General features: G+C 45.8%; 1 protein-coding gene across 1 annotated transcript in view; it reads left to right on the top strand.

Annotated features, from left to right (window-relative positions):
* The first annotated feature begins 13885 nt into the window (after positions 1 to 13885).
* Positions 13886 to 26671, top strand: part of LOC8028232 (solute carrier family 2, facilitated glucose transporter member 1) — an 82958-nt gene continuing 70172 nt past the window's right edge. The window contains exon 1 of the mRNA XM_002410676.5: positions 13886 to 14168. Within this exon, the coding sequence (XP_002410721.3) occupies positions 14145 to 14168 (24 nt within the window). The 5' untranslated portion in view covers positions 13886 to 14144. The remainder of the gene's footprint in view (positions 14169 to 26671) is intronic.

The raw sequence follows: 26671 nt of genomic DNA, 5'->3' as shown, positions 1-26671 counted from the left end.
GGGTGACGGCGATAATGGAGCTCCAATTGACGTCCTGCATGGTCAGTGCTCTAGTCGGCGTCTGGATTGGCGTGAGGCATGGTTGATCGGAGGCCCCTGCCCACCACTTTCAAACCGGCAGTTAAAAAAATTGGAAGCTAACTTTTTTTCCAAAGTGCTGTAATGCATGGAATCGTTTTAACTTGTTTAGAAGGCATTAAACAGTCTTTTCGGGTTAGTGAAGAACCTACACTTGCATCACTTTAGGGGTAAACTGATTTGGTGCATTTGTGACATAAATTTCTCAAAATTTAGCGGGGAAACTGACGTGTTGAGTGGGTCAAGTGACATTAATTTCCTTGCCGAATTTAGCAGAGAAATTGAATTGATGTAGAGGTCTCGTAAAGCCAGGTCGCGTGACATCAATTTCCTCAAAATTTAGCGGTGAAACTGATTTGGTGCATAGATTACGTGGCATCGATTTGCTCGCCAAATTTAGCAGTGAAACTGAATTGGTGTATAGGCAATACCACATAGAACACAAGGCCTGCGCGTGTCTTCCTCTAAACGTCATTACCAGTAGATCCCCTGAGCGCCCCAGGTAGCCCGGATGAGCACCATCGTCTGCGAGATCGTCTCCTCCATCGCCTGCTTCAGTGGTTTGTGTTGCAGATAATGAAACAAATGCTCACGCCGAGTGTTTGTTGCTATAGCATACGATGAGTTAGACGTTCACGTGGAGCATCAAATGCACGAGTGGAAATGCATTACTGGTGTGCGAAGGGCTGCAAAGCCCTTCGTTTGACGCTGGCACTGGAAGTCATCTTTGAGAGCGCTGTTTATACTCCGTTCACTCTTAAAGGGACTGTGCAACGACATTGGGTAAGAATATTTCTTACTTTACACCAGCTTCCTGGCACTAGTAGGACCCAAGAATACTCGAACGCAACACCACTGACCAAGAAGCGTCTTCGTCATGGCGGAATTCAAAGAATGAAAGCGGAGCTTTTCTTTCATTCTCTCCTTCCAAAACCGCCTTTTGCTCCTTCGCGAAATTTGATGACGAAGCTGTGGGGACAATGGGAACAGTACGATCTCCGGGAATGTGTCATCGAGCTTTGCGATCGCAGCTGTGACGATATTCAAATGCTGACACAGTGGACGTGAAGACTGCGTACGCATTCAATCTGGGCTCGTGACAATAAATGCCTTGACATGCATTCGGGTAGTGGCCCTTGTCCAATCGCTGCAACGACGACAATAGCCGAGCCATAAAAATGTCTGGAACTCAGCGCGAGTCCTGTGCTTTGCCAACCCCAACGCGTGGCTATGATCAACATTGGCGGCATATAATCGGCTCCATATCCCGTGGCCACTTGCTCTGGCTGCGAGTAGAGGGGGTGAACGGTGCTCGTTTTCCTTTAATTTTTTTTCTGGGACTTCTATTGCGTGCGGTGAGAAACGAACGCGTGTTTCATAGGTCATTAACGTCAGGGATCTGTTTTAAGCGGAATTTGCGCAAAGTACAAAAATTGTTGCATCGCCTCTTTAAGCAGAGAAGGCAGCCAATGCCACAAGCGCGAGAGCTCGAGGTCGCTGCTTCGAAGCTTTCTTCCTTAGAACGAGCGCGCGCGCTAGGAATGCACGTCTCAAAGCCAGAAGCGCGCGCTGGCTCGCGCTCCTGGCCGAGCTATGCTCCGTTTCACCTTATGTTTACCGCAGCGGAGGCTAGAAGCGCGTGCTCATAACGTTGGCAGCTGCCCTTAGTGCACGAGAGCTTGTGCCGCCGAGACGTGCCCTAGAGCTAGGAGCTCGCGCTTGTAGCTTTTCCCGCGGTACATCATAAGGTGAAATAGAGTATAGTGTTCGCATGCACATTGCAAATGAACTGGAAGCTCGCTATCAGCTCGCGCTCAGCAGTCGCGCACACAGCTGTGGCCGCCAGTGAATGCGACGTAGTTGTGACGTGTTCCCTACTCCCGTCAAGCTTCTGGGTGTTAGCCGCTTGGGTCGGGTCGGGGATCTACTAACCAAACGTCATGCGCACGCCTTTTCTTCTAGGTGGTACTGGTGTAGGTCACATGATGTCAGGTCACGTGATGTCAATTTTCCCACTAAATTTAGCGTGGAAACGAAATTGGCGTATAGGTTACAGGACATAAATTTTCCTGCCAAACTTAGTAACGCCAGGTCACGTGACATGAATTTCCCCCAAATTTAGCGCGGAAACTGAATTGGTGCATGGGTCACGTGGAATCAATTTACCCGCCGAATATAGCAGGGAAACTGAATTGGTGTATAGGTCACATGATGCCAGGTCACGTGACGTCAATTTTCCCACTAAATTTAGCGAGGAAACTAAATTGGCGTTCACTTAAGGGCAGCTGAACTAGAAAAAAAAAATACAGATAAAGAAAAGACCATTCACACCGCTGGACTAACAACTGATTTTCTTTTTTTTTTTCCTCTTTTACCACGAGCCTCACTTGAGGGAACAATTCTCTTTTCCTCTTTTTTGCTTTCTAATTCACCTTAAAACTTTCACCCCCGAAGAAATATTTTTTTCTTTCTCGTGCAGCACGAGAGAAGGTGCACCAATGCAGTCATCGCCTTTTTCCTCAATGGCAAGTGCCTCTAGGATTTCACGTCCCAGTTTTGTTTTGTTTTTTGCCACGATGTTTACATCGTAGAACCGTGCCGAACATTGAAACGCACGACAATGGGTTGGCAAGTGTCCTCCTGCTGACAGGGTTTTCTCTGATGCAGCGTGCTCCCTCGTCCGATCGTAAATGCATCGGCCGGTTTGTCCGATGTAAAACTTCGGCCGCATGTCAGCGGAATGTGGTACACCAACTCCTTTTCACACAGGGCGTATAGAGACTTGTGAACTGTGCCACACCTCTTTTCGTTGTTACTTCGCTCCTGGTTAACCCTGCGACGCATGGAATAGGCCTTGTTTGGAGCCGAACACACCACCTGAACGCCTTGCCGTCCAGCAACCTTTTTCAACTTGTGGGTCATCCCGTGAACATTGGGCGCTACCACCACCGCATGTCGAGTCTTTTTCTTTTCCTTTGTGCTTTTATTTGTGCACCTTAATCCGCGCTTGATGGTCCTGCACACCTGCTCGCAAATCTAAAATCAAGTCGAGCGAAGTTTTAAAACTCAGGTCTCGCGACTACAGGAAGCTGGGTATCCAAAATCGCTCCTGGTAGCGATTGGCGAGCGTGGATCGCTAGGTTGGACATTTGAGAAAAGGTACATGGAAGTGACGTAATGCAAAGGAGGAGCGTATCCTAGCAACACTCACGTGGCGGCTCTGCCCACTTTGACGCCGCTACGTCATCGCAGACTTGACACCCGTCACCCGTTTCAGCGACGTCCGGAGCCAACCACCGACGAGCGGAAGTAGCTACGCATTCCCTGAGGCGTCCCTACGCGCGGGATACGGGGTAGGATTTACTACGACGCGGGGAGCAGTTCCTGCGTTTAGCGAAGGAACGGCAACCAATCCTGTGCGTCGCTGGCCGTCGCATCTGTTCTAGTACAGGTAAAAGTATTGAAAAACAATCAAAACCTTTTGGGCGTTGTTAAAACAAACCGCTTTTTTTGTACCCTTTTGCAATACATTTAAGAATTAATTGGAGAGAAAGTTGTACCAATATTATGCGGGATGTGCGCTACGCGCCTTCTTCAAACCAAAATGTCGAACCACGAGGAGCCGGGTGTGCCGGGGGCAGCGGAGGGGTCGGCGGAACCAACGGGGAGCGCGTGAGTGACGGCTGCTTTAGTCAGAAACAATTTTTTTATCTTTCGAGAACTTGCTATTGCTGTGCTCAAATAAGAATGTTTGGCGCAACATCTGTGATAATTCTTTCAAAGTGGTCCAGTGTTTATATGGTGGTATGCTAGTCAGAGAATATATATATATATATTTTTTTCCTTTCGAAATTTAACTATTGTGCTCAAGTAAGACCAGAGTGTTCAACAAGATATCTGTGATATATACTTAAGATTGCCCAATTGCTTACATGGTTCCAGTCGATGCTCAGTTTTACTTCCAAGAATGAAATATTACATTCCATGTTATCACACTTTTATTAATGAAGTCACAGGTTTTTCTTTAAGAAACAAAGCAATTTTCAAAACAAACTACATGTGCACTGTCTTGAGATAACACAATCACCTAACTTTGATGAAGTACCATGAAAGAGATAATAAAATGGAGCAGAAGGCAAGACGCTTTGAAGAATTTGTAAAATGAAACAATGTCCATGACAACAATATCCCTGGTTCAATCAGCAACTAAGAAAGCAATCTCTGCAAAAGCAAGCATTTCTTTCTAGAGGTAGTCTAAATTACTTCTGAGTTCTTTGCAGGGGCAATCCAGATGATTTTTTGGTCTGGCAACTAAACCTCCGAACCTTTTCTGTCACTGTCGACTGCGTCTCGTGCCTTCTGCTCATAAGAATAAAAAATGAAAGCCGCTTACAACTCCCTGTAACGCCGAATTAGAGCGCAGCTCTTGAGGAGGAGGAGGGAAGGGCACTGGGGGGGGGGGGTTAAACTAACCAGGGGGGGGGGTCACGTTACCTTGGGGGTCACGTGACCCCCAATGCCGATGATGTCATCACTGACGTCACTGATGACGTCATCAGTGACGATGACGATGCGGGTACCGATGACGTCATTAGTGACGTCACTGATGACTTCACCAGTGATGATGACGATGACGATGCGAATGTCGGTGACGTCATCAGTGACGTCGCTGATGACGTCATCAGTGATGATGACGATGACGATGCGGATGCCGGTGACGACATCAGTGACGTCACTGATGACGTCATCAGTGATGATGACGATGACAATGCGGATGTCGGTGACGTCATCAGTGATGATGACGATGACGATGTGGATGCCGGTGACGTCATCAGTGATGATGACGATGACGATGTGGATGCCGGTGACGTCATCAGTGATGATGACGATGACGATGTGGATGCCGGTGACGTCATCAGTGATGATGACGATGACGATGCGGATGCCGGTGACGTCATCAGTGATGATGACGATGACGATGTGGATGCCGGTGACGTCATCAGTGATGATGACGATGACGATGTGGATGCCGGTGACGTCATCAGTGATGATGACGATGACGATGCGGATGCCGGTGACGTCATCAGTGATGACGATGACGATGTGGATGCCGGTGACGTCATCAGTGATGATGACGATGACGATGTGGATGCCGGTGACGTCATCAGTGATGATGACGATGACGATGTGGATGCCGGTGACGTCATCAGTGACGATGACGTCATCGGGGGGTCACGCGACATCGGCGGGGGTCACGTGACCTCGAGGAGGGGGCCACGTGACCTCAGGGGAGTCACGTGACTTCGGGGGGTCACGTGACCCCCCACGAGGTCACGTGACCTTGGTGGGGGGCTCGCGCGGTGCATTATGGGACATTTCCCATGATGCACCGCGCGGTTACGCCGACGCCGACGGCGACGCCGCTCAAGCCGGAAACGGGCCCCTAAGAGCTGCGCTCTAAAAAAAGGCTGTATCGATTTCACCGCGATGCACTCGACACGTATCCGGAGGCAGCACGCTGGCTGTGCGACGAACTTCACAAGGTGTAGGAGCTGAAGAGAGTATGTAGCTTGTGGACGGCCATGACTGTGGAGCAGGAAGCGAAGTGTGCACTTTACGGCTTCCACGCGTAGGGCTTCACTGAGGGCAAGGATGTGACGGGGTCCTTGGTGGTCAGGACCTCAGTCGTGGTGGCGAGAAATTCCCTGTCGCTGGCGGTGTCCGTGCTGGGCACCACCGCAGCGAGGGCGCTGAGGGGCTCCCCGACGGTGTCCCTGGTGGTCGGGACTACCGTCGTGGCGGCGGACCCCTTGCGTGTGGCGCTCCGCACGGGCACGTATGCGGCGGGTTCCGAACCGGGCGACAAGGCGCTGCCTCAGAGCCTTCCCCCTGTCCGAGAGGCCGACCGGAAGGCCGACCGGAGGGCCGGCAGGAGCCAGCCTCTCGGGAGCCGACGCTGACCTCTCCGAGCTCGGCTCAGAACCGTCCGAGCTCGGCTCAGACTCCAACTCTGACTCTTCAGGGTCGGAGTCTGACTCCGGTTCTGGCTCGCTCGATGCAAGGCAGATGTTGTGGAGCACTGCACATGCCGAAATAATGGCGGTGGCTGTTGAAGGGTGGTAATACAAAGCCCGGTGCCTTTGCAGACACCGGAATCTGTTTTTCAACAGCCCGATGCAGCGCTCCACAACAGACCTGATCGAGGAATGCGCCTTATTAAACATGACGCAAGGGGTGGAGGTCGAGTGGTTCCCGGGGACAGGGGTGATGAGCCAAGGCTCCAAGGGGTAGCCGCTGTCACCTGCACATGTAGAGGATGGAACATATTACATTCTTTACTTTTTAAAATAAAAGGCAAAAAAAACAGCTGTGTGCAACTATGTCAATTATAATGTAACTTAAGTGGGACTTAAAAGTGTGTTAATATTTCTGCACTACAGTATCAGTTTACATTATGATTAATTAGCACCAGCTTGCCTGCAAACTCCCTGTTATTTCATGTAACTATGTGTTTTCCTGGTGGGTTGTATGGGATGTGTGCACGATTCCTTAGGGGTGCTGTGTTGTATGGAAGTGCATTATTAGGCCCTTGCATCCGACAGATAAAAGCTCTGTCGCTTTTGGGAGTGTGGCCGTGACCTTAGGCACGGGCAGAGCAGAACACGCTGGCCTTGTCTTTGGCAAGCAAGGGGATAAGGCGCCAGTTCGACGAACCTCTTTCCTAATCCTCGGTGGAGTTGGAGATGGGGAAAAGAGAGGGGGTGGTTAGATTGGAAAGGAGTCAGGTCCTGTTGGGACACGGAGGGTCTAATAGGAGGAGCTATATAAGCAGACCGAAGAAGAAGGGTCAGGGAAAAGAATCCAGTGTGTGGGACAGAGACGACCCGAGGACGGATTTGGCGAGCCCCAAGTGGCCAAGGAGGAATTGATGCCATTCCGTACAAACTGACGACCGTCAAAGCGTCCAGGCGCGCCCCCAGGTATCAGTGAAAGAGCTCCAGCTTCATGCAAAAACCAACCAGCAAGAGGCTACAGGCAGACAGTAACAGTGAGTGGGCCGAACCGGGCAGCGACTCGCACTGCGGTCGCATGCCTTGCATAATCTATCACTGTCGTGAGATTGTTTTAGTGTGGCTTTCGTAGCCTGCAGAGTGTGAGAGTTATGTGGACATAAACAGAGATTAATGGCCAAACTTTGGGTGTTGTCTCACTTCAAGGAGTTCCAGCAACTGTGTCTGTGTGCCTCACAACAAGCACAGTATGTGTGGTACTGTGGCTTTCAAGCAGTGGGAGCCACCGTGTGCGTAAGGAATGAATTTAGTATGCTCACCAAGCAGGAACCGGCCGTCGCGTGGCACCTGCCCTTGCTCGAGTTGGTTTCGGAGCCAGGAAAATTGCCACACGAAGGAGTCGTGCACCGACCCGGGATACCATGGGTCGATGCACACTATCCGGCAGTCGGCGTCACACACCTGAAAGTGAGAGAGATATTGACAGGTAATTACCTGAATCCACAAGTAGTAGATTGTACTTATGGTTCACAAAGCAGTCGCAATTTCAGAACCTTTTAAGTTATTTTGTCTGACACATGCATGTCAGCACACCTTCCTGGATGCAAGGTACAACTAACTACCTTGAAACAAAAATAATGTGTTTTTTTTTTTACGGAAGCTGGCACGTTTTAACAGACAAGTATTATTTTTGGGAGAAGAGTCTCACGGCTCACATGCTACGTAGAGCACACGCTCGCGCAGTCGTGAGACCCCACAGCCCGCAGTCATAAAACGGCATACTTAAACCGTATCGGCAATACGTTTTTTTTTTCTACAGATTTGGGGCGCGTTTTGACAACGTAACGTGAGTGTACTTACCACCATCACGTTGAGGGCGTAGAAGTACTGGCGGCACCAGTACGCCGCCTTCGTGACGGTGGGGTCGTTCTTGGACGGGCCGACGATGGAGACCATGGTCCCGTCCACGCAACCGATGACGTCGGGTATCCTGCCGAGCAGCCTGAAGCCCTTCTCCGCGTCGAACCTCTCGCTCGGCGTCTCGGGGAAGTGGATCCAGCCACGCTGGACCCCGAGACGACGCACGATAGCGACGGACACGGCGCGGACCGCAACGCTGACTGTCTTTTGGTCCCGCGCTACGTGTTCGTCGCTCGCCACCATGCCTTGGAAGCTCCCCGTGCCGTAGAAGCGCAGTGCACACAACACTTGAAGCTCCACAGTCATGACGTGGTACGCACTCTCCTCACTTCCGGTTCCTCGCGAAGTTCGTCGCACAACCACCGCACCACGATCTTGGGCAGGCGGTATTGCTTCCGAAAGATCTCCTCCGGGAGCTCGAATGCATCGCGGTGTTCCCGATACAGCCTTTCTGGCGAAAAAAAAAGCTCTATTAAAGAAAAAGTCGAGGTGACGAGACGGCGACACCTCGCCGCCGAAAACATGCTGCCAATGACACCTAGTTCCGAGCAAGTACCTTTTGAAACGTACTCGGTACAAAACGAAACGTCATTTTGTTGTCACGTCCGGTAGCCAAGTCCGCCCAGTTTTTCCGACTCCGCCCACATTTTTCTAGGGAAATTACGTCACTTTTGTTTCCAACCAATCAGACGTGATGACGTCACTTCCGTGTACTAAAAAAAGGTACATGTACAATGTCGAACCTAGCTATTAAGGTGTGCAGGACCATCAAGCGCGGATTAGGGTGCAGGAATAAAAGCAGAAAAGAAAAGAAAGAGACTCGACATGTGGTGATGGTAGCGCCCTATGTTCACGGGATGGCCCACAAGTTGGAAAAGGTTGCTGGAAGGCAAGGCGTTCAGGTGGTGTGTTCGGCTCCAAACAAGGCCTATTCCATGTGGCGCAGGGTTAACCAGGAGCGAAGTAACAACGAGAAAGATGCGGCACAGTTCACAAGTCTCCATACGCCCTGTGTCAAAAGGAGGTGGAGTACCACATTCCGCTGACATGCGGCCGAAGTTACATCGAACAAACCGGCCGATGCATTAACGATCGGACGAGGGAGCACGCTGCGTCAGTGAAAACCCTGTCAGCAGGAGGACACTTGCCAACCCATTGTCGTGCGCGTCAATGTTTGGCACGGTCCTACGACGCAAACATCGTGGCAAGGACAAGACAAAACTGGGACGTGAAATCCTAGAGGCACTTGCCATTGATGAAAAACGCGATGTCTGCATTAGTGGACCTTTTCTCGTGCTGCACGAGAGAGAAAAAATATTTCTTCGGGGGTAAAAATTTTAAGGTGAATTAGAAGGCAAAAAAGAGGAAAAGAGAATCATTCCTTTAAGTGAGGCTCGTAGTAGAAGAGGAAGAAAAAACATTCACCCTTTCCACTCTCGTGAAGAGGGAAGACCAGCGGAGCTAGAGTGTACTAGAAGGACCGAGTGGGGCGACCGGAGTGCTACTTAGGTGCCTCCGCATGTGGAAAAACCCGGCTAATGCAAACCACTTCGCTCGTAGCGCTTTCTCGGGCACTACGAGCGAAGCGGTTCGGATTAGCCGGATTTTATGAAAAACGCGTTGCTTTCCAACGCCAAGATCGTTCCACAAGCAGCGGCGCCGAAAAAACGCTTCGGTCGTCTCACTCAGTCCTTTCTAGTACACTATACGAAGGTGGCGCTGCGATCGAAGTGACTTGGGTCCACCTGATCACTTTCCACATTTTGAGGTGCAACTGAAAGCATGAGCGGAGCCTGTAGCTCGTCCCACTCGTTCCTTCTAGTACACTCTAGCGGAGCTGTACTCAACACACTGTGTGCTTCTTCTTCGTCGTCGTCTGTTTTTCGCGCTGTTTCCTACTATGAATTCCCACCAACGCGCCAAACTATCCATTCTTCTATTATAGCTGGAAAGGTTGTCGCCATCTACGAGCGACAACGGGAACCATACTGGTTGTGTGCTTGCCGCCGTCGCTTATAGATGGCGGTAGCTGTCCAGGTAGGTTTGTGTCGACATACACGGACACGATCCTGGGGAACCTAGCTCTTAACAGCTCCGGTGTAAAAAGAAAATCAGTTGTTAGTCCAGTGGTGTGAATGGTCTTTTCTTTAGGTGTATGTTTTTTCTAGTTCAGTTGGCCTTAAGTGAACTATGCACTAACTAGCTCAGCTCAAGCCTGTTATAAATAGGCGTAAAGGTCACGTGATATCAATTTCCCTGCCGACTTAAGCGCGGAAGCCAACGCTACTATAACGACTCAGTTGGGAAACTGCTATAGATCCTGCTTCGAAAACGTGGCTTCGATCTGTTCTCGAGAACCGAACTGAAGGCGATCCCAACGCCGCCATTTCTCCCGCAGTGGCCACTCCGGGAACTGCAGGGCTATGCATTATTGGTTCAGGTCAAATCGCGCAAAGCCCGGTTGCGCATTCTCGCAGTGCCATTTCTCTGTAGCTTTATAAATCAACTTCCATGTTTTGACTCGTCGCCAAAGGGCGGCGCTGTCATTGTATTTAGTTTAACCTCGGTGGACGCGAGCCTTCCGGGTTTCAAGGGCAAGTTTCCCAACTGAGTGTTTTAGTAACGCTGGCGGAAACTGATTTTTTTGCATAGATCACGTGACATCGCTTTCCCCGCAATATTTAGCAGGGAAACTGAATAGACCGATCTCACGAGGAGTTGCGCGACGCCACCGCTGCCGCGGTGCATTCTGGTACCTGTAGTTCTCCCCAGTTTTCCGGCCGCGTCGGCGCTCATCGTACGCCCGGCGTTTGGAAATTTTCGAGTTAGCACGAGCCTTTTAGCCAGGTGTTGACTCATGGTTTTCAATCGGTGGCTTCACATGTTGTATGCCACGGAGCTATACTAACAGCACCAGGCGAAAAGGCCTCGGATATTATGTCTTTCCGCAAGAAAGAAGCATGGCAAAGAAAGGTCGACAGAGCCGGACAGAGCGGCAGGAAAAATAGCGTTTTACGATTTGTTTCGCGATTTGCTTCATAATTTATATTCCATTATTGCACGTCAGCTAAAATATGTAAGATTACAGGGCACGAGACATAGAGCGTGCCGACGTGTTCCGTAAGCTGGAATCTCTCTGATGATTTGCTCCATAGCGGCCTATTCGTTGGTCTATCTCAAATAGGACCTCAGAACTGCTTTGCGGAGGCCGTTTTTAATACACTTCTTACTCGGTGTATTTTGGTGGTTATAACTGTTATTGCGACAAAATGTTTCAAGCACAGCTGTGCTTCAATAGGCAACCTGCAATGCTGTTTGGTTTGGCGCCATCTAGCGACTGAAGCAAGGAATATTGGGTACCCCTGGGAGTGGCGGCTGCATTGTTCAAACGTGAGCTATTACTCCGGTGGCGCCGCTGAGCCTAGTGTCGGAAGCAAGAAATACTGGGTATCCCAGGAAACCGTGATCGCGTAACGTGCCAGTAGAGCGGAAGCTACGGCCCTGGTGGCCCAATAGGAACGTGACTGCGTATCACCGGAGCGCGTCTCAACTCCGAAGAAGTATCAGACTTTTCGCTGCGTCATGCTCCAACATGCGTGGGTTGCGCTCGTATACGTCGCGCATTTGGAAGCCTTCGGCACGCAATGTGGGGCTTATCGTTCGCCGTTTGCCAAGTTACAACGAGACAGGGTATAACCGTGCGCTCTCACCCTGCTGGCGCCGCCTGGCCGTTGCCGGCTGCCTATAGATCAGGACAATCACTAAAAAAGACCAGCAATTCCCGATATGCACCACCTGATATAAAACAACTTTTTTTCGGAAGCAGCCTTCATTTTTTTTTTTCCCATACCAACGCGAAAAGATTATATAATGCAATTTAGAAGTGGAACACGTACTTACCGCCAAAAATGTAACAAACGAACCTCATCCATTTTGTGGTGGTCTACTAGGCTGGTGTTACTGATTCATTCTGCACTATCACCAGTCGAGACCGCAGATAAAAGCTTCCTCCGTCGGGCATTGATAGATGGCAATTATTACGGCGCGTCAGGCATGGCCTTTCTGTAAATCAGTTCTTTGTGTGCAGGCTTCTCCCGCTGTTCATCTGTACTCTTTCGCACAGGCTGTCAACCAGAATGAAACAACTTTTAGAAAACTATCGCTGACCGAGAAAGTCTATTTAGCTCCTCTTACTTGATGGCTGATTAAACGTTATGCACAAGACTGAGCGCCACCGAGCTCAGTTTTTCATCACATTTGATGCTGTTCCGTGGTTCTACACCGAGCCGATGGTCCCTCGAATTTTTTTGTTCTTTGCTATTGCACTAGATGTTCACTTGTTTGCAAGGTAATTCAGTCGTCCGAGGAGTCGGAATGCTCGAGTAGTGGCGTCGTTGTTTTTTAGTTTTGTTTTTTCCGCGGCCGCAGTGGGATTACCCCGTGAACGGCAGTGGGCTCACGCGTTCACGAAGACGAAGAAGCAGACGACGACGAAGCAGACGACAAAGCGATTCTAAAGCGATAAGATGACTGAAACTGCTTTTCTGCACTTGCTGAGGAAAGTAAGGCATCACAAACAACACAATCATATGAAGTAAAAATATGCAAGAGAATCAGGGTGATACCGGGGCGTGCCAAATGATAATCTATGATGATGTACGTACGCGCAGCCGTACGTAGCCGGGAAGCCGGGAAGGGATAACTACAACTAGCATGGCGGCGGCACCACTTCCGGAATGCGCGCGCCTGCGCAGTTCGCTTGGTGACATCGGTCTATTGGCGTATAGATCTCGTGAAGTGAGGTCGCGTGAAGTCCCGCAAAATTAAGCGAGGAAACTGAACAAATATAGTTTTACTATTACGTAGAGGAGCTGCAAAACCCAAGTGCTGTGCGTTTGCGTTGCGTGCTCCCGGCTGCGCACGCGCGACACCGCCATGCGCCGATTCAAAACCGGAGTTTGGACTCCGCAGACGCGCAGTGTGGAACGCACAATGATAACGCGAACGCACAGTGCTTACGTTTGCCTTTGTACGCAATGATAAAACTCTCTAATGTATAGATCTCGCAACGCCACTTTTTAAAAACACGAAATGATTTTTTTAGAGAACCCTCCACGTCCCAAAATTTTGACCGTTCTTCCGTGCGTCCGTCCGTCCGTCCGTGCATTTTCCGGTACATTTAGTGGAGAAACTGGATTTATTGTTTAGGTCACGTGACATCAATTTAACTGCTAAATTTAGCGGAAAATGTACGGACGGACATGCGGACGGTCAAAAGTTTGAGACTAGGGGATCCGTTAAAACACATTCGAATCTTTGAAGAAGATGGCGGAATGACATTATAGTTTAAATGCCATAAAACGTTTCTCCAGAGCGGCCTACCGAGACACGAACTGCGATTGTCTATCTGTAACGCGCGCACAATCCAAGCTAGTACGCTTAAAAACGAAAACAATGAATCGCGACGAACAATGCAAGGATTCCAGCAAATAACACAACTCAAAACACAACTAGAAAAAAAAAAATGTGGAAGCATTATGCACAGGGACAATGAGTATGACGTTTCACCTGCTCGTTCGTCCCTTCTCAAATCGCATTTTGTCGGGGCATATCGTATTACGAGCGTCGTCGTTCGCTGGGATACTTCGTCGGGATTGGCTGTCTCCGTGTTCCGCAGGAAAGTGAATTCACATACCTTTTTTAAGAGAGTATTTCTCTAGAACATCATCGAAGGCAATGAGCTATTGCTGGAGTGATGACCACCGGCATAGTCACTCCCCACCGATACAAGAATGTCCCCGTTTAATGCGACCCCATCGGTTGTTTACATGTCGCTTACGTCAGGCGGACCCGTTAGAGCGCGGCGCCGCTGGCTCAGTTGGTACGCGACGTCGCTGCTTTCTGAGTTAGCGCCGAGAGGGGCGAGTCGAGCAGCCCGAGGCATCTCCCAGAGGTGGAGTAGTGGTCTTCTTATCGCCTTGTGCGTTCAAGCGCGGGTCCCCAGGGGGCTCCGGCGAGAACGTCCGTTCGCCTCGCCGACGGCAGTGGCTAATCGCGGCAACGCCGCAGCTCCGACGGTCGAACCAAGGATTGACGAGGACGACGCGGAAAGACGGCCCCCGCACGCCGGTCGACATGCCCTACCAGCAGAAGAAGCAGGTGAGAGGAGTTTGCTCGCCGCTTGCGGGACCGTGGCTTGCGCACCGCCGACCCGTTTGTTCGAGCAGATGCGTGACGGGATCGCGCGTCGAGCTGCGCGGTTCGCTGAAGCGGCAAGGACCGATCATTTGCGTACTGCAGAGAAGGATCGACATCTCGTTGCTGGCAAGGCTAGCCATGGTTACCGCAGCATCAGTATGGCGTGGCAAGAGAAGGTGGATTTGGAGGTTCACTGGCACATGTGATGCACACGTACGGGGTTCTGGACGGTATTTATATGTGGCCAATGAATGTGAGCCTAGAACCGACACCGACGGCAACACCACGAAGAAAGTGCGATCGAAGCCGAAGGAGAGAACGCTACCATGTTGCCCTGAACGACGCTTGCACGGTACCGGCGCGCGTGCTCGACAGGCATGTCCAGGGCGCTGTTGAGTGACCAAGGGTCATTGATTTTGATCTTATATACCCAGAGGTAATAATAATGTACAATATCGTTATACATTGCGAGGCCATGATAAATTTAGAGGCACAGAGCGAAAATCATTCTAAACATGCGATGTGTACAGCGTGAGTTCCTTGTGCTAGATGGCTGTCGTATTACATTTATTCTGATATGCTTCATGTTTAATCTTATATTTATATGTAGCTACTACCCGATAAAGAAAGGAACAAAAATGATTGGATTAGTTGTGAAAATTATACCGTGGAAGTTGCAGTGATCGGCAAGTGACCGGCTGCGAGGTCGTTTCACCTGTGACGTACGGTGAATTGCACAATGACCTGGAAAAAAGAAACGGAAAGGGCGAACACTTCAAGGTTAAAACGTTAATCTAAACACATAATAAAAACTATGTTCTTCAATTAACTGAAATAATAAATGTGAATACAAATGACGTAAGTTAAGAAAGAATAGCATATTAATGCACGCCGACTCCTTTTGTTCAGTATACTATTCATGCACTTTTTACAGTACCTAACCAACAGAAGTCAGTCGCTGTCGGCTACACGATTTGTCATATTAAATAACATGTTTTACTTTTTGAAAAGATGGTGTCGACAAATTATGTGTAAACAATGTGAATATTAGATTAAGGAATTTCACATTAATTACAACCTATTTTATTTCTTGTCACATGCTATATACTAAACTATTTCAAAAGAAATGCACCAATCTTTCCCTCTGTAAATATGCTTCGTTCTCAATCTGCACAAGTTCTTTTACCAGAAAGTCAGGAAATATATGGAAGCCTCCTTAAAAAATGTGTCATTTCGAGCATGTTGCTGGATATGTCTTCTGTTTTTGCTTAGAGGCCGACGTACAGTCTCGGTTTTCTGAAAGGGATGACGATCCTCTTGGTGTCCCCCTCTTCTGGACTAACGAGGGGAATCATGTTGGTGCAAGGTAAACATTGGCGAGGATATAGGAAAGGAGGAGCGGGTCATAAGTGCGAAGCGCGAAGTATACGACGGTTTTTAGGTTTTTTTTCTCAACCTTTGTGCTTGCAGACTTCTAAGGGTTATTGTTTTTGCCGATATTTTGTTCTTTTAAAAACGCATTTACTCGAAGAATCAGCGTACCATTACCGACAATGCGTGTTTGTGTTCTCTCCTGCAGAGCACACATATCTAAGCAAACATAATCACCTACGAAATGAGTGAGGCGATTGACCAGACACAACTAAATGCTTTCTACTCGGAAAATTCGTACTATCTCTAAATTTCTGAAATGTGAGGATTACAAAGAAGAAAATAAATCAAGTAAGCAGTCCTTAAAAAAAAAAAAAGACGATTTACTAGTTACTTGTGCCCGAACGCGAGAGGAGTCGATTTGCTGTAAAAAGGAGCTTTAATTCAGACACCTTTGAGATGCGTTCGGCATCAGTACAACGCACGCAATAATTGACAAAAGAGCCGGAAAATATTTTATATGGACATTACAGTGATTGCATTATTACTGTTGTGTTGTTATGCTGGAGTTATTAAACGTTTGCCAGTTCTGTAAACTTTTTTCATTTCGTTTCATGTTGCCTTGAAAATGTAACGCATGGAAATATTTTGTAGCTTTGCGTGAACAAATAATTAGAAGCAAAAAAAAATTTAACACGAAGAGCTCCGCTTGGATAACAGTGAGGAACTTTTTCGCGATGGGTGTGTTAGGGCTGTTTCAGGCTAAAATGATAATCCGTGTTCAAGTTTCTGAATGTCCCACAGTTGACCGACTTGAAGATTTGCAGCCATCTTTTAGTTTCGTAGTTTTGTACAGTAACTTCAGGCAGCGTTTGATTTCCAATAGTAATAACATTTTAGCACAATTTATTATTTAGAAGCTCAAAAACAACACAAAACAAGATTATATCTGCCCTTTTCCCGATATATTTGCCCTACGATTTAGTTTTTGTTCCTGGTTTCAGTCAGATTTACAAGTGTTTTTACGCAACCAGGTATCTCGCCTGTTACAGTATACAATAGTAATGTTTTAGTAGAAGTTGAGCAAACTTGGGAACAATCAATATTTTCTCTGAAATAGGACACGTAAACGTTTATTTAAGTTTAAGATAAGCCTTCTTATCCTCCGGCCGACCACTGAGCAGACCAGTGGCCTTTTTGAGTGCATGATATATTTGAAAATAAATAAAAATGAAAAGTTATACGTTGCATTGGCAGTGTGGTGGTGAATTATGCTTTCCTGTAAACCTAAATTATTGGTGCAGAAAGAGTACAATGAAAGATGCCCGTAACCTTAAGCTGAAATGTAAACTATATTAAAGGTATCATCAAACAGCACCTTTCTGCCAAGCAAATAAATATAAATAACCAGGCATTTATTATCGCTGGTTTCTACTTTGTTAAGAAGGTATTAATGCATCGATAATTTGGCAATGCACGGAAATAATAAATAATATGTGACTTTGGCTTTTCTTACCTTTACGTTTAGTTCATTTCGCTCAAAAGCTTTAGGCTATTTTAGAGGTGGCGTTTTTTACGTAATGGGCCTCAAATAATGCTAAAATTCGAAGGTTACGTGTTTTCTGTGTTACGGTTAAATAAAATTCTCAGACCTTTTTTTTTTTTTTTTTAAATCACAGTTGTAACATTTATCTGTGCTGAAAACTCTCGAATTCTCACTTAAACAAGATCGGCGTTTATTGGAGATACAATTTGTAATATTCCTAAATTCATGAATCTTCTCTAAATAAATAAAAAAAGATAACATCCACATAAAACCAATCGAGGAGACGCAGAAAAAAAAATCAACCAGGAGCAATGTTTACGATAAATATTTAAAATCTCTGTTTCACAATTATATAAAAAAATCAATAGCTGGTTATTTTAGTAGAGGCCCAAATGAAGAGCGAACCGGGACAGACTAGCACACTCATATTGGTTTCTGTCGTTACCCAGGCGAGCAGCGATATTAACCCGTCGTTCTGAACTGCTAGGGATGATAAAAAAACATGTGGTGGTGGTGTGTGTGTGTGTGTGTGTGGGGGGGGGGGGGTCTTTTTCATAATTGCCTGACATTAAAAAGGAGACTGGACAAGTCTTTTCTCACGGCCGCTGACTCGGCATTCCACCCAGACATTCTGAAGTATCCTGGATCTTTTTGACTTTCTGACTTTGGATATTGGAGCATTTAAGAGACAGAAAGAACTGCACCGACTCAGTCTTCGGAATTTATATTTTCACAAAGTTTTGTGTATTTCGGTAACAATTTTTGCGGACGGACGAACATTTGAAGTTCATCAATATTTACATTGAAGAAAATAGGACACTGGCATGGGGTATCCTCAACTTCCATTACCCGAATTCCTAAAAAAAAAACAATCCCTGTCCCCCCCAAAAAAAAAAAAATAAAAATAAACGCAATAAAATATAGAGCAACGAGATAACATATGGGGTTCCAAAGCAAGAAGAAGCCTCGCGGACAGTTCACTGGTCCTGTGTTCTGGATCAACATAAAATTAAGCTTTACAAAGCTGTCTTCCAGCCAAACATGTTTCTATTTTTATTATTTAAGGACAATTCTATTTCGCTCTTTTTTTCTCTCAAATTTTGATGGAACCGGCTGAGGAGCAAAATTTTGGGGTTTATCGGTATTTACCGAAAAAACGAAACTCTGCATATGCGGCGCTTCTATGCTCCCTTTTCTTCGCACACAATTTGCTCCCGGATTGTTACATACGCGTTTGAAATTAAAATATGGGCTTTGACTGTTGACGTTGAGTTTGTCGTTTGTCTCCGATATGGTTCGTCTTGGTAGACGTTTCTGAGTGTTCCTTTCGCCGTACGTGGTCCACTTGCGCACACTGTTTCGTGTTTACGTACCGTACGTAGGCCATCTTTACACTTTCAAGAGTGTGTTTACCTGAAAAAAACAACAACAAAAAAAACACACAATATTTGTTGAGGGCTCATCAATATCGTTTGTAACAATGAAGGTGTGTATTATAGCTTAGGAGGTCTTGTTTCTAAGACTGATTAACCATTAATCTAAATAGCACAAGCGCATTAATTATGAGAAAATAGTGTAGTTCGCAATTTTTCTGGGTTAGACAATGAATATGTTTTGGGAGCGGCACTACCTTCGGCCTCTATGCATGATTTGTGCGCTTGAAAAGAAAATTTTTACTGAGTGTTCTACTTTAGCGGTGTCAGTGCTTACGGAATATCAAGACTAACCTCGCTGACAAGAAAATAGCAACGCCGAGCGGCGGAGTGACATAAACGGGTCGTCGAACATGTTCTACGCCTACTGCTGCGTGAGTCGATCCATTGAGTGAGGGGACACTTTGAGCTAATCAAATCTAAAACTATGAAACGGAAGCGACACATAAGGCCGGTATTTACGTCGTGTTTGCGCAATCAATTATAAAACTTCACGTAATAGAAACCGGAATATTTTATATATACGTAATGTGGCATCACTTCAACGCGATAGTTAACGTGAAAGGATATTGCTGAGCGTTTGACCTGCGTGAGGCGTTTCTTTTGTGTGGATTATTCAGCGCATGTATCTATTCATTTAGTTGTGGATCTAGATATTGATGCAGCTTTTTGCTTGTTTTGTCTTAATGGAAACCCCGCGGCGGCCACTTTGTGTTAAAAAATAGCTGAATGTTTGGAGTGCCATTAGGATGCATTGGAGCACCCTAGGGGTATCGGTTATTTAGGCCGTTTCATGGTTCGCGGGCCAACATGTTTCGGAGAAAACTAGGCGCCGAACAGACGAAAGGTTGATGACGTAATGGTCACTGCCAAAGGGCCTCTTCAGAGAGGAGCAAAGCGTTTGGGGAAAATGAGTGTTAAGCATTCCGGCTAACTCTGAATTACTAGCAATAGTTAATTATAATTTCAATTGACATCGCTAGGTATTATTAAACGCCACTAAATGAGCCACTGCACTAAAAACTTAAGGTGCGTGCAACAATTAATTTTTTTGCCCCCCAAAACCAAGCTTAGTTTGAACATCGAGGTTTCGGTTTGCTCTTAGCAGTGATTGCATTAGAGTCAGCAGCCAATAGGCAACTAAGCCTCGGAAGCGGTTTTATTGGCTGCATTTTCCCGCCAACAGTCAACGCGTTCGAAATTTGTGGTTTTTCAAAAGGCTTTCAAACATAAAGAGCTTGAAGATTTGCAAGCATGACTCCTTTCCTGATATTTGATGATTCGAAGCAAGTTTGTAATAAAAAATAAAATAATACAAAAAGAAACATAAGAAAACATGCATGTTGTTTAGGATAATCAAAAGTTCGTTTTTCTTCACGACGTTTGGTCGCCGCAGGAAAGTTTTGGATCCTCCTTCTGTGAAGACCCTGAAATCCGGCACGATAGGAAATGTGTATTTTGATGCGACAAAAAGTATACAGGCAAGAAAGCCAGCTAGACATCGAAACGGCAAATATCAGCGGATTAGTAGTAAAAACGGGCGTGTTTAAGAATGAGGGGTTTTCAAATGCTTATAAAACTAAAATCGTCAAATTGCACATTTTCCTGTTTCAGTTTTGTTTGAAGAGGCGCGTTTTCTTTCACGAAACTGCTGACTTAAGAAAAATGCGCGCACTCAAGCTTCTTAAGCAGCCTCTCAGCCAGCTTAGTATATTTAATATTAAACACTAGGTACTTAGTTTTTTTAGGGGCGAAGCTCCTTAGGGGCTAGCCATGTTCGTATGTCCGTCCGCCGTCGGGTGCACGCGCTCCTGCTCGTAAGCTCACACGCTCACGTGCTCACGAGCACGTGAGCACGTCCTCCCGTGCTCGTGTAGGGCAAAAAATAAACAACCGGATCTCCACGTGGTGAATGATGTTGATTGGGGCGAAGCTCTGGTGGTGCTTGTCTGGGTAGACGCTGAGCCGCAGCATGCCGAGCCTTTCGTTCGTTTTCATCCATGTCACGGTGCGGTCCATTGCTCAAATGCGTATATAACCACCTTCCATACCACACATACTCTTTCTGACATGAATGAAAACGAACGAAAGGCTCGGCATGCTGCGGCTCAGGGTCTACGCAGACAAGCACCACCAGAGCTTCGCCCCAATCAACATCATTCACCACGTGAAGATGCGGTCTTTTTTTACGATTTGTTTTGTATTTTGCAAATATAGTCTGAATTGTGTCGTAGGAATCACATAAACCTGAACCCGAATTTTCACTTCAAGAAAATTGTTTTGTATTTAAATATTAAATATTTTGGATGTTTTGAAGAAATAATTTATACGCTCTTGATTTTCCAGCTTTATATCAAAAGGCAGCTGATGTGTAACATTCGGCTCGCCCCTAATACATTTTGTAAACACTTGGCAATCATCCCGTCATTATGAAGAAAATAAATCGCCCATTCGAAGTTTCTAGTTCCTGTGCACAATGAACTATTTGATTTTCTCGAAAGTTGCTCGTGTGAGCGTCAATGACACAAACTGGAGCTTGGGGGAGAAAAATGTTCTTATTCTTCGATTTAAAACTGGAGGTACAATCTTTCCCAATGAAGAAGTCTAGATTACATTACAAATGTGTCTAAGAGATTACACGACGTGAAAAGGCGATAGATTCTTGGTCCAAAAAGAAAGATTGCACACAAAAACAGCGAGGCAGCTGTAATGTGCAAACTCTCTATTGTGTTGTTGAATTGTTTGATCATAACTGGGAATCCCTATGCTGATTTAAGCAGATTTAAAATGTACGAACGCAGACCACTGCTTTTCCTAAATGTTGCACGCGGAACGAGCGGGGGGCGTGGATCAAACAAAAGAGACAGAATCCATGCCTCTTCTGGCAGCAAAATTTTAATAACGTTAAACAGATTAAACCGCCGCGATGATACGCAATGTTTATATTTTATGGCATTTTAATAGGAAAATATGCAGGGGAGTCAACATCTCTTTTTATGTGTTTTCCTTCTCTGAACACACTTTGAAATAAATACCAAACGACGATAAAATATGTTTGTTTTGTCTGTCCTTAAAATATTTGCGTTTCTTATCGACACTATTAGTGTCCTTTTAAAACATGGTGCCTTGATTGTATTTGTTATTCAAGAAAAATACCCACTCAGTGTTAGATACCAAAGCACTTTCAAGATGTTCTTGACTAACGCTATATCGTGCACATAGATCCCATGATGAGGTCTCAAAGTTAGTTGTTATGGCGCGTATAAAATATGCTGCCGACTGGTTCTTTTCTGAAGTGTGAGGAATTTACAATTAGGTGCACACAAAACACGTTAAAACGTAGTGGAGACGACTAAAGCTTCTTTCTAATGAAACTAACGTGAACCAGTGTACTTCGATGTGCACCTTGCCAACATCCTCACCCCCAAATAATAACCGAACGCTGAAATGAGTGGTGTGTCATGCATTCCGCTGACGCTAGTGGCGTCACTGACTACGTTAAAACGAGTCATCGCGGAACGCTGACGCAGTACTCGTGTCGTTTGCCTCTTTAGGGTGACGTTGATTATTAAAACTTACGGCCTTTTTAGCTATACTTCGTACCACTAGTGTGCAGTGCAGCCGAAGGCAACCTCAGGCGAAAAGTGAAAGGGAGAGCACTATACTCCGCGTCTCACCCTACGATGGTCTACAGGGCCCGAAGGCTGGCTAACGGAGCACTACGTCAGAAAAGCTTGCATCCGCATTGCTAAAGAGGGCGAGAAAGAAATTCCGATACGCAGAGTACGAAGAGCACCAATCTTACTGATATGGTTCTCTCTTGTGATAGCGCGCTATTTTATATTGGTGAAGTAAAGGTACATGTCAGTTAGCTTCATAAACATTTAAGCCATATTTTGTAACATTTCAACTTTTTGAAGGCGTTGGAGGGCGCGCAGGCAACACCGACATAAAGTTGTTTCGCCTTAGCCATAACCATCTAATCCAATATTTGTGTACGTAAAGTACCCGGACCCGTATCTCACTTCCTCACGTTGCCCGTACATACGCTCTTGTGTCGAACACTCGATCCGACTCATCTTCATTTCTTAATGGCCACTGGTTCTAATCCTGGGTTCTCTTCGCCCCATCGTTTGAAGACTGTATTTAATCCCTTTAGTAGTAGCAAGCAAACGGAGCCGCCGCGGGTGCTCGATAAGCAAACAAAAAACTCGCCTCCGCATGACGCGTCTTGGCGCACTGTGATACGTACGACGGAGCAGGGTTGAGCTATACTGTAAAATCTGTTTGAAAATAAAGATTCTGGGGTACATGACGAAGACTGCTAAAGTACTGATACTGAAATATATCCGTACAAAAGTTTCGCGATACGCTATCAGAAATACATTTGATAAGTAATACGTACTAATACTCACAAACATAAAAAAAAACTTTATGTGATGTGAACTTTTTTATAACCAGCCAAAGGTCACTCACTATCTGTCAAACAGAAATGAAACAACTTTGTTCCACATATTTTATCTTCTCCTATGGTAACTTTAGTAGCTTTTTAAATAGCTCGGTGATCAGCCGCTGCAGCCTTGGGCAAATAGTAATTTTAGCGACCGAGATTAAGTGTTCCACAAGTGTCAGCGAACATGGTCTCATATTAAAACGAATGAAGACAGTTTTCACACTGTAAAAAGTTTTAAACCATGCAAATATTTTTTTGTTTTTGTTTTAGTCAGATATGCAGATCGCGCTTGGAGGTGAAGATAGGTAGGCTTCGTTGACAGGGTTTCTACTTCTAAAGAGAAAAGAAGTCCTCCAGTGAAAACAAAAGCGCATACTGACCGTGAGGTAAAGGTTGAAGTTGAACTTGGGCGTGCTCGAGCCTGAATTTATTTTCGTATAGAATTGTAATTTTGCTTTTAACATAAAGCTGTGGGAACTAAAGCGAGTCTTCAGTAGGTTAGAAATACTTTCCATCCATAATGCACTGCAGTTCACCTTTAGATATATTGCACACCCTCGAAGCATTGTCACAAGAACCTCTAAATTCGTTTTATGTCTACCCAAATATCCCCGAAAGGTCATCCTCGAGCCCCATCTCGCTACCTATTTTTGAGGTCACTTGAAGACGTCGCCTTGGAATGAAAGGACGTTTTAAGGTGGCGATGCAAGCGAGTTGGTTCATGACTTCTGAAACTGGAAAACAGCGCGCAAAAAGACGAAGACGACGAGAGAAGAGCACAGGACAAGGACGTTGTTTTATCTGATGATCTAAAGGAGAGAACGTTTTGCTCGCCCTGGTAAATGGGGCTGGGAGAGCAATGTACTGTTGTAAAGCTCGTACCCACAGTGCCTTCAACGTTTTGATTTTACAAAAATAAATACCAAACTGAAGCACTTCAGAAGAATATTTTCGGAAAAAAGGGGTGAGAGTCATCAATGTCTAGGTCATAAAATTTGCAAAAAAAATAAAAAAATCTTGTTCTGCTTGATAACATAGCCTCAAGGTCCCGTTCACTGTACCTTCTACCCCTCTGAAGCACGAAAGAAGAAAGAAAAAAGAAAGCAGTCCTTTGAGTTTTCGCATGGTGGTCACTGATTTTTTGAATAATGTAACAAAACACATTGGCCCGGGATTGTATTTCGATACAAGGAAATGCACCAAAAATGTATTCCCATACTGCAATGCAGATTGTGGTTAAAAATTGTTTCCCGATTCAGAAATATAAACACTAAAAGTATTTCTGAAATACTATCGCGATACTGCACAATTTTGCAAAGGAGCAAATATACCACGTGGTTTTTAAAGCGCCGTTCACACGCTTGCAACCGAGTAGGATCGAGAAAAAAAGACCGGTTCCTAAGCCTCTTGCGATGGCGTAGGACCTGCTCCGCAGCAGCGCATCCGGTCCTACGCCTTCGCAAGAGGCTTAAAACTGGTCTTGTCCTTCTCGGTCCAACTCGGTTGCAAGTATGTGAGCGGCACTTAACAGGCTCGTGATTGGACCCGGCGGCCTGTAGCAATGTGCTTTAGTTTATTGTAGGATGAAACGAAGTATAGGAAGGCGTGACGTGAGGAGAGGACAACGGAGGACGAGGGGAGAGAGAGAGCAATAGGAACGTTCGAGAGATAAGGTTCTCTCCTCGTTCCAAGCCTTCTTTGTGTTCGAGCTTTCTCTCCTCACCTGGCGTTGCCTTGGCCTGTACTGCACGCAACTAGTGACATGGAGTATAAGAGATGTTGCGCGACCTCGATCAAATATGGCGTCGTCTGCCGGGAGAAGGAGAGAAGAAAAGATCTCTACCCATGGAGAGAAAGAGCGGGCCTGTGATAAGGTTCGCGTCACTTTTGAGTAAACAAAGATCAGCTCATGTTTCCGTCTACTTTATGTCCGTATATTAATTTTTTTAAATCTTAGTTGCATTCTTTCTTGGTGCCAAAAACCCACCTGGGATCAAAGCGGTTATATCAAACAAATTCATCGATTTTCATAGATGAAGCGTGGTATATGCCTTCTCTTTGACGGCGGACTTCAATGACCTTGGAGAAACTGCTTGGAACTCCCTTAGTGCGCATACGTTTGTGGCGTGGATGTCACGTGCGGAGGTGCCTCTCGAAACACATCGCGTTCTATCGTCACACAATCAGGTCTCAAAGTCTGAAGTCGTGCTCGGAGAGATAGGAAAGATAAATTGCCGCCGAGCACTCTGTCTTCGACTTCAGACATCCTCTCAATCTCATTTGGACGGCTCTTGTTACCCAGAATCTTTTTGTGTGGTTTAAATTATGCAGAAGGCTTCCTCTTTAGAAATTTCGTCGTGCATATACGCATTTTGTGGGTCGGTTAATATCAGCCATAAGGTTTTGTAAGACTCAGATAATTTTATTTATTTTATTAAATGCCGACGCTATAGCTTTCTCAAAAAAAAAAACAGGGCGAAAAAGTAGAATACTCAGTGGCGGTAAGAGTAATGCCGTTGTACTGTAGTTTTTTTTTTAATTTTGAATGAATATGCTTGAAAAAGTTCATAGTTTTTATTTCGAGTACAAATATTTCCCATTTTTATTTTAGGCGAAAGCTTAACAACTGAAGTTTGGGATTACCTTACATATATAATAAAATTAGCTTTTGTAAATTAGCTTTTAGGATTATATTGTAATAAATGCCGAGCAGACCAAACCATAAAAAAACTTAAGAAAAATGCATGTTTATTTTGTTTTAACTGAGTGAGTCGTGGCGGTTGTGGATCCGTGGCGATCGAAACGCTTCAACCACAGAGCACTCTCATGGCTCAAGCGCAACTACTAGTGCGACAATCGTCTTTATCCACAGTGACAATACAAACTTGCGTTTCGGGTACTAAGCAGTCCTCACCCGCAGCGCAAGCTCACAAGCCTCCGATACTTGTAGTGACGGTCAAGCGCGTAAACGAGGTCGATAACAAGTCTTATTTGGCGCATTGACAGCAGAGTTGGCTTTTTATTGCCCCTGTTGAGTGTGAACGATATAGCGCGGGTATTTCTTCGAAGACTTTCAACCATCCCTGAAAATATGGTGTTTGATAAAAAATAAAAAAAAAATAAAAAGATAAACTTATTCCGGGAACGAACAGACAGCCACGGCGGACGTGGGGGATTACGAAGACACTAAATAGCAAAATAATTATCTACAGCGCGTGCGAAATAAATTGAAGTCACTTTAAACGGACTGCATAAATCGGTTTCTCAGCTTATCGCGCTGGGATACACTACAAAGGTGCTCGAAGCTGGTGCATTCATTAATTGAGAGTATGAATGCATAAAACCTCAGGAGTCAAAAGAAAAAAAATATAAACTGGGTTTGTGTATGGAAATATTATCACTAAATCTGTTATCTTGAAATCATTAAAAACTCGTCGTGGGCTATTCTGGCGTTTACTACAATGGGCCTTTTCCGCGAATGTTGGGCGCCATCTATCGGCAAGCAGGAGAAACATTTTTGATGGCCTGCCTTGCTTCCGATTCTGCCCGTTCCAAGCTATGTTGGCTGTCTGAACGCGGTCGGTAGATTCACTCAGCGTTTGTTTTACTCTATCCAACGGGATCGACGAGCAGATTTGTTTTCTATTAATGAGTTAACTAC

This window comes from Ixodes scapularis, unplaced genomic scaffold (assembly GCF_016920785.2).
Source record: "Ixodes scapularis isolate PalLabHiFi unplaced genomic scaffold, ASM1692078v2 PGA_scaffold1__304_contigs__length_218370807, whole genome shotgun sequence".
NCBI classification, from domain to species: Eukaryota; Metazoa; Arthropoda; class Arachnida; order Ixodida; family Ixodidae; genus Ixodes; species Ixodes scapularis.
This window is presented reverse-complemented; position numbering and strand designations above follow the sequence as displayed.